The 13,220-nt window shown below is 44.5% G+C and overlaps 1 protein-coding gene across 2 annotated transcripts in view; it reads right to left on the reverse strand.

The window, feature by feature from the left end:
* Positions 1 to 13,220, reverse strand: part of LOC135055584 (keratin, type I cytoskeletal 19-like) — a 51,364-nt gene that overhangs the window by 23,798 nt on the left and 14,346 nt on the right. For both annotated transcript variants that reach the window (XM_063959814.1, XM_063959816.1), the window contains exon 3: positions 2,385 to 2,541. In XM_063959814.1, the coding sequence (XP_063815884.1) occupies positions 2,385 to 2,541 (157 nt within the window). The remainder of the gene's footprint in view (positions 1 to 2,384; positions 2,542 to 13,220) is intronic.

Here is a 13,220-nt window from a genome sequence, read left to right on the forward strand (position 1 = left end):
CCAGGGGGCAGGTGGAGGGGGGGGGGGAGGATAAGATGAGGGAGTGGACTTCTTTTTCTGAAGTGGGACGGAAGGAGGACAGGGTGGGATAGATGGAGGGGAGGGATAGAAGGGGCAGATGGGTGACGGCGGGAGATGTCGTGTTGGATGTCCTCAATTTTGGAGATGAAGAAGGAGGCAAAGTCAGTGGCAGTGAGGGAGGATGGGAGGGGAGGAGGAGGGGGGCGAAGGAGAGTGTTGAAAGTTTCAAAGAGACGGCGTGGACAGGAGGACTGAGAAGAGATGAGTGCTTGGATAAAGGATTGCTTGGCAAGGGAAAGAGCAGAGCTGTAGGAGGAGTGAATAAACTTGAAATCGAGGAAGTCCGGCAGAGAGTGTGATTTCCTCCAGGAGCGTTCAGCGGAGCGTGAGCATTTTTGTAAGAAACGTGTTAGTTTGGTGTGCCAAGGTTGGGGTTTGGAGCGGTGGAGGGGGACAGAGGAGAGGGGGGCCACAGAGTCGAGAGTAGCGGTTAGGGAAGAGTTATAGAAGGAGGCTGCCTGGTTGGGACAAGTCATAGTGGAAAGAGGAGAAAGGAAAGTCTTGAGGGAGGACATGAAAGTGGGGTTGAGAGACCCGAGATTGCGTCTGGTGGTGGTGGGTCTGGGCGTGGAGAGGAGGAAGGAGGATGAAAGGGTGAAAGAAAGCAGATGGTGGTCAGAGAGAGGGAAAGAAGAGTTGGAGAAATCAGAGAGATCACATCGGTGGGTGAAGACAAGGTCGAGGGAGTGGCCGAGATTGTGAGTAGGGGTGGAGGTCCATTGAGAAAGTCCAAAGGAGGTGGAAAGGGCGAGAAGATTAGTGGAAGCAGCATTAGTGATGTCAATAGGGATGTTAAAGTCACCGAGGATGACAGAGGGGAGGTCGGAGGAGAGAAAGTGGGGAAGCCAGGCAGCAAAGTTGTCAAGGAAAGGTGAACAGTGGGGCGGTAGATCACTGCCACATGGAGGTGAATGGGGTAGAAGAGGCGGATAGTGTGGACCTCGAAGGTGGAGAAGGTGAGTGAGGGCTCAGGTGGGATGACACGAAAGGTGCAGTTAGGGTAGAGAAGGATGCCCACGCCTCCACCCTGGCGGCCATCAGGTCTGACCGTGTGGGTGAAGGAGAGGCCTCCATAGGAGAGGGCTGCAGGGGAGGTGGTGTCAGAGGAGGAGAGCTAGGTTTCAGTGATGGCGAGAAGGTGAAAAGAGTGGGAGATGAAGAGGTCGTGGATAGTTGGCAGCTTGTTGCAGATTGATCTAGCGTTCCAGAGTGCACAGGAGAAAGGAAGGGAGGGGACAGGGGATATAGGGATAAGGTTGGCTGGGTTCTGAGTGTATGTGGGTGGGTTGGAATTTGGGGGGTGAGACCTGGCAGTGAGGATTGGTATGGGGCAGGATCGAGGAGCCATAATTCGGTACAGTAGTGTTGTTCAGAGGAATAGAGTGGTGTGGGTGTAATATAGAATGAACAAGGAGAATGTGGGGTGTAGTGAAAGCAAAAGACAGTGCAAAAAGGATTTTAAGAAATAATGGAAGGAACGGAAAGGCTGAGAGGGATACACAGTGGTTGTAGATTGTATAAATGAGGAGTGTGAGCAATGTGTGAGAGCAGTAGGGCTGTTACTTAATCAGACAGGTAGTTTAGTGTCCAGGCTGTGCAGGCTGCAGGTGTTGCTGGTAGTGGTGTAGATAACTCACTGTAGTCTGTTGTTTGCAGGTCTATTGTGGAGGTGGTGATGATAGTCTGTTGTCCTTCTGTTTCTCTCCTGTTTCTCTCCGTATATCTCCAAAGATTATATCATCATACTTTGCACTAACATACTTAGCAACAAAAGATGCTTTCAGCCAAAGATGCTTCCAGCCTTGATCTATACTAGTTAAATAACCATGCAGACATATCTACAGGGTTAATTGATAGCAGCACCCACCCTCTGAAAACTCAACCCACAACAAAAGGTTGCCTCAAGGTGTGAACAAAGCAGTATACCCCCACTAATACACAGTGAGAACAGACTATAGTCTGGCCTAGAAATCACTAATTAAAGATAAAGTTGTCATTACCAAACATAAATCAAAAAGCATGTGATGGATGTAAAGTTGCAGCAGTGAGAGATTTTTGCAGGAGTGATAAAGTTGTCATTACTCTAAAGAATCAATGTGTCATATTCAGACAGTATCAGGGCTGTGCGGCATATATTCCAAAATTTATATGACAATTACTGTAGTAAATCAACTCTCAGCCATTGAATAAACCAGACAAAAAAACAAAAAAAACAAAAAAAACACATGATTGTTTGGTACAAGTTTCTGAGTTATTGGATTATGTCACTGTCCTATGAGAATCCCTTTTGTATCTACACTCACCTCAGTGTGGTTACTCTTGAGATAAATTAATTCCTCTTGGAGGCTCTCTATCTGAGCCTCTATTTCTGTCTTCAAGATGGTGTGATGATCAATGACCTTTCGCAGATCAAATATATCTTTTTCTGCTGAGGCTCGAGCTGCCTGCTCATGTTCAAACCTGGAGCAGAATTTGGGAAGAATAACTTAAAGCAAAGTGAGTCTGTCATCTCACCAGAACATTTATTGGGGATTGTTTATGACAGACAAATGCTACTCAGCACAATCACTGATTTTTTACACAGTTCTGCCTTAACATGCTCATCACAGACTTTGTACTCAAAGATGACTGCTTTATTGACATATATACATTTTGGATATAAAGGGCCTGACTCCACAAAGCATGCAGCTTTGTATGTAACTGCATCTTGTGAATTTGAGCAAACTGTGCATGCTAGGATGGGGTGTAGTATACTGAAGACCACCCCTAGTATGAGTACCCTACATTTAAGGCACATGGATTTAATACAATGCCAACTAATAGTTTAACAAACTAAAGATACAAACTAGGCTTCCTATATGCTGTAATCAGACTCAGGGAAATGTATTAAACCATGTAGAGAGATAAAGTGGAAAGAGGGGTGTGCAATAAGTTTCCAAATGTGCAGTGCATAGGTAGAGTAGACACAATCTGACTGGTTGTGAACTGTAATCTGTGACTAAAATACTTGTGAAATGTCAGGGCACAGAACCATATAAGCAGCACTACACACCCAAGAAGTCAGAATGTTCACTTCCTTCATGAGCTCATTATGGAGCTCAACAGAGACCACTGGAGAGCCGTGATCTTCTATGACTACATGATCTCATTTGACCAACTGTGAGCTGCTTTTGGGAAGGCAGCACTGTCTCGGTTCACTGTGTTATAGTGGTTTGCAGAATGTCAGTGTGGGAGAGGGTCCCTGAAAGATGAGGAGTGCTGTGTCTAAACTGTGTCTGCCATCACAGAAGACAATGTTGCTGCCATGCGGAGCCTAGTTGATGTGGATGCAAGGGTAACCATGGCCCAGCTAGAGAAGGAGACAGGCATCTCCTCGGGATCCATCCACTTGATACGCCATGAAAGCTTAGCCTGAGCAAGGTTTCTGCACACTGGGTGCCCCATCAACTGACTCAAGAGAAGAAAGAGGCTCCGGTGACTCTGTCTGGGAGATCATCAGTGACAATGAATCCTTGATCTACAGTTTTGCCCCTGAGACCAAACAACAGTGGCCATGGCTATTCCTCCCACCATGTTCCGTTATGCTGAAACTGTGACTTTGAACATGGGTTTTAACAATTCCTGTGGGCCAAAATTCACAACCTAGTGTTTCTGGTTCATTTGTAAGAGACTTTGTATGTAGCTCAGATGTAATTTACATTACATTAAATAGTAAAAAAAGTACATTATGCTCCCATGACAGAATGTTTCAGTTAGAGATGTGCACGAACCTCTTTTGGTATTGGTTCTAATTCATCATTGTGTTTTGGTTTTGGCAATTGTTTTGGTTAGGATTCTGTCTATGGTTTTGTTAAAACTTGATTTTAGAAGACAAATATTGATTATCATTAATACAACTCATTAAAAGTCAATAAACAGCTAAAATCATGTAATTTTTGCAATCCAAAACCCAAAATTCAGATTTAAAATCCAAATTCTGAACCAAGAGAAGATCCGATCCGAGTCCCTGATTTTCCCCGGATCAGGTTTTGGTTCAGTTCAGATCAACAAAATACGGGTGGATTTTGAAATTTGGAGAACCACACCGCACATCTCTAGTTTTAGTAGTGAAAAGTGCCATATGGCGTAAAGACACTGCATGAGGACGCATCTGTATATAGTGATGTGCACCGGACATTTTTCGGGTTTTGTGTTTTGGTTTTGGATTCGGTTCCGCGGCCGTGTTTTGGATTCGGACGCGTTTTGGCAAAACCTTCCTGAAAATTTTTTGTCGGATTAGGGTGTGTTTTGGATTCGGGTGTTTTTTTACAAAAAACCCTAAAAAAACAGCTTAAATCATAGAATTTGGGGGGTCATTTTGATCCCATAGTATTATTAACCTCAATAACCATAATTTCCACTTATTTCCAGTCTATTCTGAACACCTCACACCTCACAATATAATTTTTAGTCCTAAAATTTGCACCGAGGTCGTTGGATGACTAAGCTAAGCGACCCAAGTGGCCGACACAAACACCTGGCCCATCTAGGAGTGGCTCTGCAGTGTCAGACAGGATGGTTGATTTAAAAAATAGTCCCCAAACAGCACATGATGCAAAGAAAAAAAGAGGTGCACTGTGGTCGCTGGATGGCTAAGCTAAGCGACACAAGTGGCCGACACAAACACCTGGCCCATCTAGGAGTGGCACTGCAGTGTCAGGCAGGATGGCACTTCAAAAAAATAGTCTCCAAACAGCACATGATGCAAAGAAAAATGAAAGAAAAAAGAGGTGCAAGATGGAATTGTCCTTGGGCCCTCCCACCCACCCTTATGTTGTATAAACAGGACATGCACACTTTAACGAACCCATCATTTCAGCGACAGGGTCTGCCACACAACTGTGACTGAAATGACTGGTTGGTTTGGGCCCCCACCAAAAAAGAAGCAATCAATCTCTTCTTGCACAAACTGGCTCTACAGAGGCAAGATGTCCACCTCATCATCATCCTCCGATATATCACCGTGTACATCCCCCTCCTCACAGATTATTAATTCGTCCCCACTGGAATCCACCATCTCAGGTCCCTGTGTACTTTCTGGAGGCAATTGCTGGTGAATGTCTCCACGGAGGAATTGATTATAATTCATTTTGATGAACATCATCTTCTCCACATTTTCTGGAAGTAACCTCGGATGCCGATTGCTGACAAGGTGAGCGGCTGCACTAAACACTCTTTCGGAGTACACACTGGAGGGGGGGCAACTTAGGTAAAATAAAGCCAGTTTCTGCAAGGGCCTCCAAATTGCCTCTTTTTCCTGCCAGTATACATACGGACTGTCTGACGTGCCTACTTGCAGGGCCGGTGCAAGGTCTCTTGGCACCCTAGGCAAAACTACTGCCTGCTGCCCCCTACACCACCAATTACACACTTTCCCAGTCAGTAAGGTGAAAGTGCATGGACAGCTTCTTATATGTTTCCCAGCAGTCTAACTGCATTGAGTACAACAAGAATGTCTCTCTCAGAGACATCCAAATTTGATGGGTACACTCAGTGGCTCTCCCTTCCCAGATTCTGGCACTCTACCCAGTTGCCTATCTCTTTCCATTTCATTCTGTCTCTCATACATACTGTACATACATATCCATACACTGCCTATTTCATATATACATTCATACATACTCTGTCTCTCTCCTATTCCTTCACATTATCTACTTTTTCTGTGTCTCTCATTCTCGCTCTCCTTTACACACATACTATCTCCCTTTATTTCTGCCACACACCTCTATCTCTTATACATACATATACTCTATACATACATACACTGCCTCTCTCATATATACATTCATACATACAGTACACTGCCTCTCATATATACATTCATACATACACTGCCTCTCATAAAGTATATACATTCATACATACACTGCCTCTCTCATATATACATTCATATATACAGTACACTGCCTCTCATATATACATTCATACATACACTGCCTCTCATACAGTATATACATTCATACATACACTGCCTCCCCCATATGTATGTACGTACATACACTGCCTCACATATATACATACATTCATACACTGCCTCTCACATACATACATACATACATACATACATACATACAGTACACTGCCTCTCATATATACATTCATACATACACTGCCTCTCATATATACATTCATACATACACTGCCTCTCATATATACATTCATACATACACTGCCTTTCATATACATACATACACTGCCTCTCATATATACATTCATACATACACTGCCTCTCATATATACATTCATACATACACTGCCTTTCATATACATACATACACTGCCTCTCACATACATACACTGCCTCACATATATACATTCATACATACACTGCCTCTCATATATACATTCATACATACACTGCCTCTCATATACATACATACATACATACATACATACACACACTGCCTCTCATATATACATTCATACATACACTGCCTTTCATATACATACATACACTGCCTCTCACATACATACACTGCCTCTCATATATACATTCATACATATACTGCCTCTCATATACATACATACACTGCCTCTCACATACATACATACATACATACATACATACATACATACATACATACACTGCCTCTCATATATACATTCATACATACACTGCCTCTCACATACATACATACATACATACATACATACATACACTGCCTCTCATATATACATTCATACATACACTGCCTCTCATATACATACATACACTGCCTCTCTCATATATACGTTCATACATACAGTACACTGCCTCTCATATATACATTCATACATACACTGCCTCTCATAAAGTATATACATTCATACATACACTGCCTCTCTCATATATACATTCATATATACAGTACACTGCCTCTCATATATACATTCATACATACACTGCCTCTCATACAGTATATACATTCATACATACACTGCCTCCCCCATATGTATGTACGTACATACACTGCCTCACATATATACATACATTCATACACTGCCTCTCACATACATACATACATACATACATACAGTACACTGCCTCTCATATATACATTCATACATACACTGCCTCTCATATACATACATACATACATACATACATACACTGCCTCTCATATATACATTCATACATACACTGCCTTTCATATACATACATACACTGCCTCTCACATACATACACTGCCTCTCACATACATACACTGCCTCTCATATATACATTCATACATACACTGCCTCTCATATACATACATACACTGCCTCTCACATACATACATACATACATACATACATACATACATACACTGCCTCTCATATATACATTCATACATACACTGCCTCTCACATACATACATACATACATACATACATACATACATACATACACTGCCTCTCATATATACATTCATACATACACTGCCTCTCATATACATACATACACTGCCTCACACATACATACATACATACATACATACATACATACACACACTGCCTCTCATATATACATTCATACATACACTGCCTCTCATATACATACATATACTGCCTCTCTTATATACATTCATATATACACTGTCTCTCATATACATACACTGCCTCTCTCGTATATACATTCTTAAATACACTGCCTCTCTCATTCGTACGTACATACACTGCCTCTCATATATACACTTCCTCTCTCGTATATACATTTATACATACACTGCCTCTCATATACATACATATATACAATGCCTCTCATATACATACATACTGTATATACACTGCTTCGTACGTACGTACATAGCCTCTTTCATCCATCCATACACTGTCTCTCTCATATATACATTCATACATACACTGCCTCTCACATACATACATATACTGCCTCTCATATATACATTCATATATACACTGTCTCTCATATACATACACTGCCTCTCTCGTATATACATTCTTAAATACACTGCCTCTCTCATTCGTACGTACAAACACTGCCTCTCATATATACATTCATAAATATACTTCCTCTCTCGTATATACATTTATACATACACTGCCTCTCATATACATACAATGCCTCTCATATACATACATACTGTATATACACTGCTTCGTACGTACGTACGTAGCCTCTTTCATCCATCCATACACTGTCTCTCTCATATATACATTCATACATACATACACACACTGCCTCTCACATTATATATATTTCTCTAACGTCCTAGTGGATGCTGGGGACTCCGTCAGGACCATGGGGAATAGCGGGCTCCGCAGGAGACAGGGCACATCTAAAAAAGCTTTTAGGTCACATGGTGTGTACTGGCTCCTCCCCCTATGACCCTCCTCCAAGCCTCAGTTAGGTTTTTGTGCCCGTCCGAGAAGGGTGCAATCTAGGTGGCTCTCTTAAAGAGCTGTTTAGAAAAGTTTTTTTTTAGGTTTCATTCAGTGATTCCTGCTGGCAACAGGATCACTGCAACGAGGGACTTAGGGGAGAGATCTCCAACTCACCTGCGTGCAGGATGGATTGGGATCTTAGGCTACTGGACACTGAGCTCCAGAGGGAGTCGGAACACAGGTCAGCCTGGGGTTCGTCCCGGAGCCGCGCCGCCGATCCCCCTTACAGACGCTGAAGAAGACGGCAGAACGGAGGTCCGGAAACAGGCGGCAGAAGACTTCACAGTCTTCATGAAGGTAGCGCACAGCACTGCAGCTGTGCGCCATTGTTGTCACACGGCTCACTGACCTAGTCACGGAGGGTGCAGGGCGCTGCTGGGGGCGCCCTGGGCAGCAATATAAGTACCTTATTGGCAAAATAAATACATCACATATAGCCATTAAGGCTATATGTATGTATTTTAACCCAGGCCAGTTCTTAAAAACCGGGAGAAAAAACCCGCCGAAAAAGGGGCGGAGCTTATTCTCCTCAGCACACAGCGCCATTTTCCCTCACAGAAAGGCTGAGGGGAAGGCTCCCATGCTCTCCCCTGCACTGCACTACAGAAACAGGGTTAAAACAGAGAGGGGGGGCACTGATTTGGCGATATAAATATATATTAAATGCTATAAGGGAGGAACACTTTTATAAAGGTTGTCCCTGTATAATTATAGCATTTTGGTGTGTGCTGGCAAACTCTCCCTCTGTCTCCCCAAAGGGCTAGTGGGTCCTGTCCTCTATCAGAGCATTCCCTGTGTGTGTGCTGTATGTCGGTACGTGTGTGTCGACATGTATGAGGAAAATGTTGGTGAGGAGGCGGAGCAAATTGCCTGTAATGGTGATGTCACTCTCTAGGGAGTCGACACCGGAATGGATGGCTTACTTGTGGAAGTACGTGATCATGTCAACACGCTGCGAGCCGGTTGACGACATGAGACGACCGGCAAACAAATTAGTACCTGTCCAGGCGTCTCAGACACCGCCAGGGGCTGGTAAAAACGCCCATTTACCTCAGGGACACTGACTCCAGTGTCGACGGTGAAGAAACAAACGTATTTTCCTTTAGGGCCACACGTTACATGTTAAGGGCATGAAGGAGGTGTTACATATTTCTGATACTACAAGTACCACAAATAAGGGTATTTTGTAGGGTGTGAATAAATTACTTGTAGTTTTGCCTGAATCAGATAAATTAAATGAAGTGTGTGATGATACGTGGGGTTCCTCCGATAGAAAGTTATGGGCGGTATACCCTTTCCCGCCAGAAGTAAGGGCGAGTTGGGAAACACACCTTAGGGTGGATAAGGCGCTCACACGCTTATAAAAACAAGTGGCGTTACCGTCTCCAGATACGGCCGCCCTCAAGGAGCCAGCTGATAGGAAGATGAAAAATAGCCTAAGAAGTATATACACACATACTGGTGTTATACTACGACCAGCAATCGCCTCAGACTGGATGTGCAGCGCTGAGGGGGCTTGGTCGGATTTCCTGACTGAAAATTTTGATACCCTTGACAGGGACAAGATTTTATTGTCTATAGAGCATTTTAAGGATGCATTTCTATATATGCGTGATGCGCAGAGGGATATTTGCATTCTGGCATCAAGAGTAAATGTGATGTCCATATCTGCCAGACGAAGACACGACAGTGGTCAGGTGAGGCAGATTCCAGACGGCACATGGAAGTATTGCCGTATAAAGGGGCGGTCCATCGGACCTGGTGGCCATGGCGACAGCTGAAAAATCCACCTTTTGTTCCCCGAGTCACATCTCAGCAGAAAAGGACACAGTCTTTTCAGTCTCAGTCCTTTCGTCCCCATACGGGCAGGCGGGCAAAGGCCAGTCATATCTGCCCAGGGGTAGAGGAAAGGGAAGAAGACTGCAGCAAGCAGCCCATTCCCAGGAACAGAAGCCCTTCACAGCTTCTGCCAAGTCCGCAGCATGACGCTGGGGCAGTACAAGTGGACTCAGGTGCGGTAGGGGGTCATCTCAAGAGTTTCAGCACGCAGTGGGCTCACTCGCAAGGGGACTCCTGGATCCTACATGTAGTATCCCAGGTGTACATTGGAAATTCGAGACGTCTCCTCCTCACAAGTTCCGGAAGTCTGTTTTACCAACGTCTACCTCCGACAGGGAGGCAGTATTGGAAACAATTCACAGGCTGTATTCCCAGCAGGTGATAATCAAAGTACCCCTCCTACAACAAGGGAGGGGGTATTATTCCACACTATATTGTGGTACTGAAGCCAAACGGCTCGGTGAGATCTGGAATATTTGAACACTTACATACAAGCGTTCAAATCAAGATGGAGTCACTCAGAGCAGTGATAGCGAACCAGGAAGAAGGGGACGAGATGGTGTCACTGGATATCAGGGACATTTACCTACATGTCCAAATTTGCCCTTCTCACCAAGGGTACTTCAGGTTCGTGGTACAGAACTGTCACTATCAGTTCAGACGCTGCCGTTTGGATTGTCCACGGCGCCCCGGGTCTTTACCAAGGTAATGGCCGAAATGATGATTCTTCTTAAAAGAAACTTGGACGCTTTCCTGATAAGGGCAAGGTCCAGAGAACAGTTGGAGGTCGGAGTAGCACTATCTTTAATAGTTCTACGACAGCACGAGTGGATTCTAAATATTCCAAAATCGTAGCTTTTCCGAGGACACGTCTACTGTTCCTAGGGATGATTCTGGACACAGTCCAGAAAAAGGTGTTTCTCCCAGAGGAGAAAGCCAGGGAGTTATCCGAGCTAATCGGGATCCTCCTAAAACCAGGAAAAGTGTCAGTGCATCATTGCACAAGAGTCCTGGTAAAAATGGTGGCTTATTACGAAGCAATTCCATTCGGCAGATTTCACGCAAGAACTCTTCAGTGGGATCTGCTGGACAAATGGTCCGGATCGCATCTTCAGATGCATCAGCGGATAACCCTATATCCAAGGACAAGGGTGTCTCTCCTGTGGTGATTACAGAGTGCTCATCTTCTAGAGGGCCACAGATTCAGCATTCAGGATTGGATGCTGGTAACCACGGAGGCCAGCCTGAGAGGCTGGGGAGCAGTCACACAGGGAAAAAATTTCCAGGAAAGTGTGATCAAGTCTGGAGAATTCTCTCCACATAGAGGGAGCTAAGAGCGAAATTATAAGGCTCTAAACTTAGCAAGACCTCTGCTTCAAGGTCAGCCGGTATTGATCCAGTGGGATAACATCACGGCAGTCGCCCACGTAAACAGAAAGGGCGACACTAGAAGCTGGAGGGCAGTGAAAACACTGCAAGGATTTTTCGCTAGGCGGAAAATCATGTGATAGCACTGTCAGCAGTGTTCTCTCCGGGAGTGGACGACTGGGAAGCAGACTTCCTCAGCAGGCATGACCTCCACCTGGGAGAGTGGGAACTTCATAGGGAAGTTTTTCCGCATGATTGTGAGCCATTGGCAAAGACCAAAGGTGGAAATGATGGCGTCCCGCCCGAACAAAAAACGGGACAGGAATTGCGCCAGGTCATGGGACCTTCAGGCGATAGCTGTGGATGTCCTGGTAACACCGTGGGTGTAACAGTCGGTGTATGTGTTCCCTCCTCTGCTTCTCATAACCAAGGTATTGAGAATTATAAGACATAGAGGAGTATGAACTATACTCGTGACTCCGGATTGGCCAAGAGGGACTTGGTACCCGGAACTTCAAGAGATGCTCACAGAGGACTAAGGGCCTGGGGAGCTAAGAAGGGACTTGCTTCAGCAGGTACCATGTCTATTCCAAGACTTACCGCGGCTGCGTTTGACGGCATGGCGGTTGAATGCCGGATCCTGAAGGAAAAAGGCATTCCATAAGAGGTCATACCTACCCTGGTCAAAGCCAGGAAGGAGGTGATCGCACAACGTCATCACCACATGTGGTGAAAATATGTTGCGTGGGTGAGGCCAGGAAGGCCCCACGAAGAAAATTCAACTAGGTCGATTTCTACACTTCCTGAAAACAGGAGTGTTTTGAGCCTAAAATTGGGGTTCTTTAAGGTTTTAAGTTTCGGCCCTGTAGAATTTCTTCCGAAAAGAATTGACTTCAGTTCCTGAAGTCCAGATTGTCAAGGGAGTATTGCATATACACCCCTTTTTGTGCCTCTAGTGGCACCGTGGGATCTCAACATAGTGTTGGGATTCCTTAAAATCATATTGGTTTGAACCGCTCAAATCTGTGGATTTGAAATATATCACATGGAAAGTGAACATGCTGTTGACCAATATCTCACATGGACAGTGACCATGCTGTTGGTCCTGGCCTCGGCCAGGCGTTTGTCAGAATGGGCGGCTTTGTCTTGCAAAAGCCCATATTTAATTTTCCATTCGGACAGGGCAGAACTGGGACTCGTCTCCAGTTTTCTTCCTAAGGGGGTGTCAGGTTTTTCACCTGAAACAACCTATTATGGTGCCTGCGGCTTCTAGGGACTTGGAGGACTCCAAGTTACTAGACGTTGTCAGGACCCTAAAAATATATATATATATATATATATATATATATATATATATATATATATAGTTTAGGACGGCTGGAGTCAGAAAGTCTGACTTGCTGTTTATATTGTATGGCACCCAACAAGATGGGTGCTCCTGCGTCTAAACAGACGATTGCACGTTGGATCTGTAGCACAATCCAACTTGCACATTCTGTGGCAGGCGTGCCACAGCCTAAATCTGTAAAGGC

The sequence above is a fragment of the Pseudophryne corroboree genome, chromosome 3 (assembly GCF_028390025.1).
Source record: "Pseudophryne corroboree isolate aPseCor3 chromosome 3, aPseCor3.hap2, whole genome shotgun sequence".
Taxonomy (NCBI): domain Eukaryota; kingdom Metazoa; phylum Chordata; class Amphibia; order Anura; family Myobatrachidae; genus Pseudophryne; species Pseudophryne corroboree.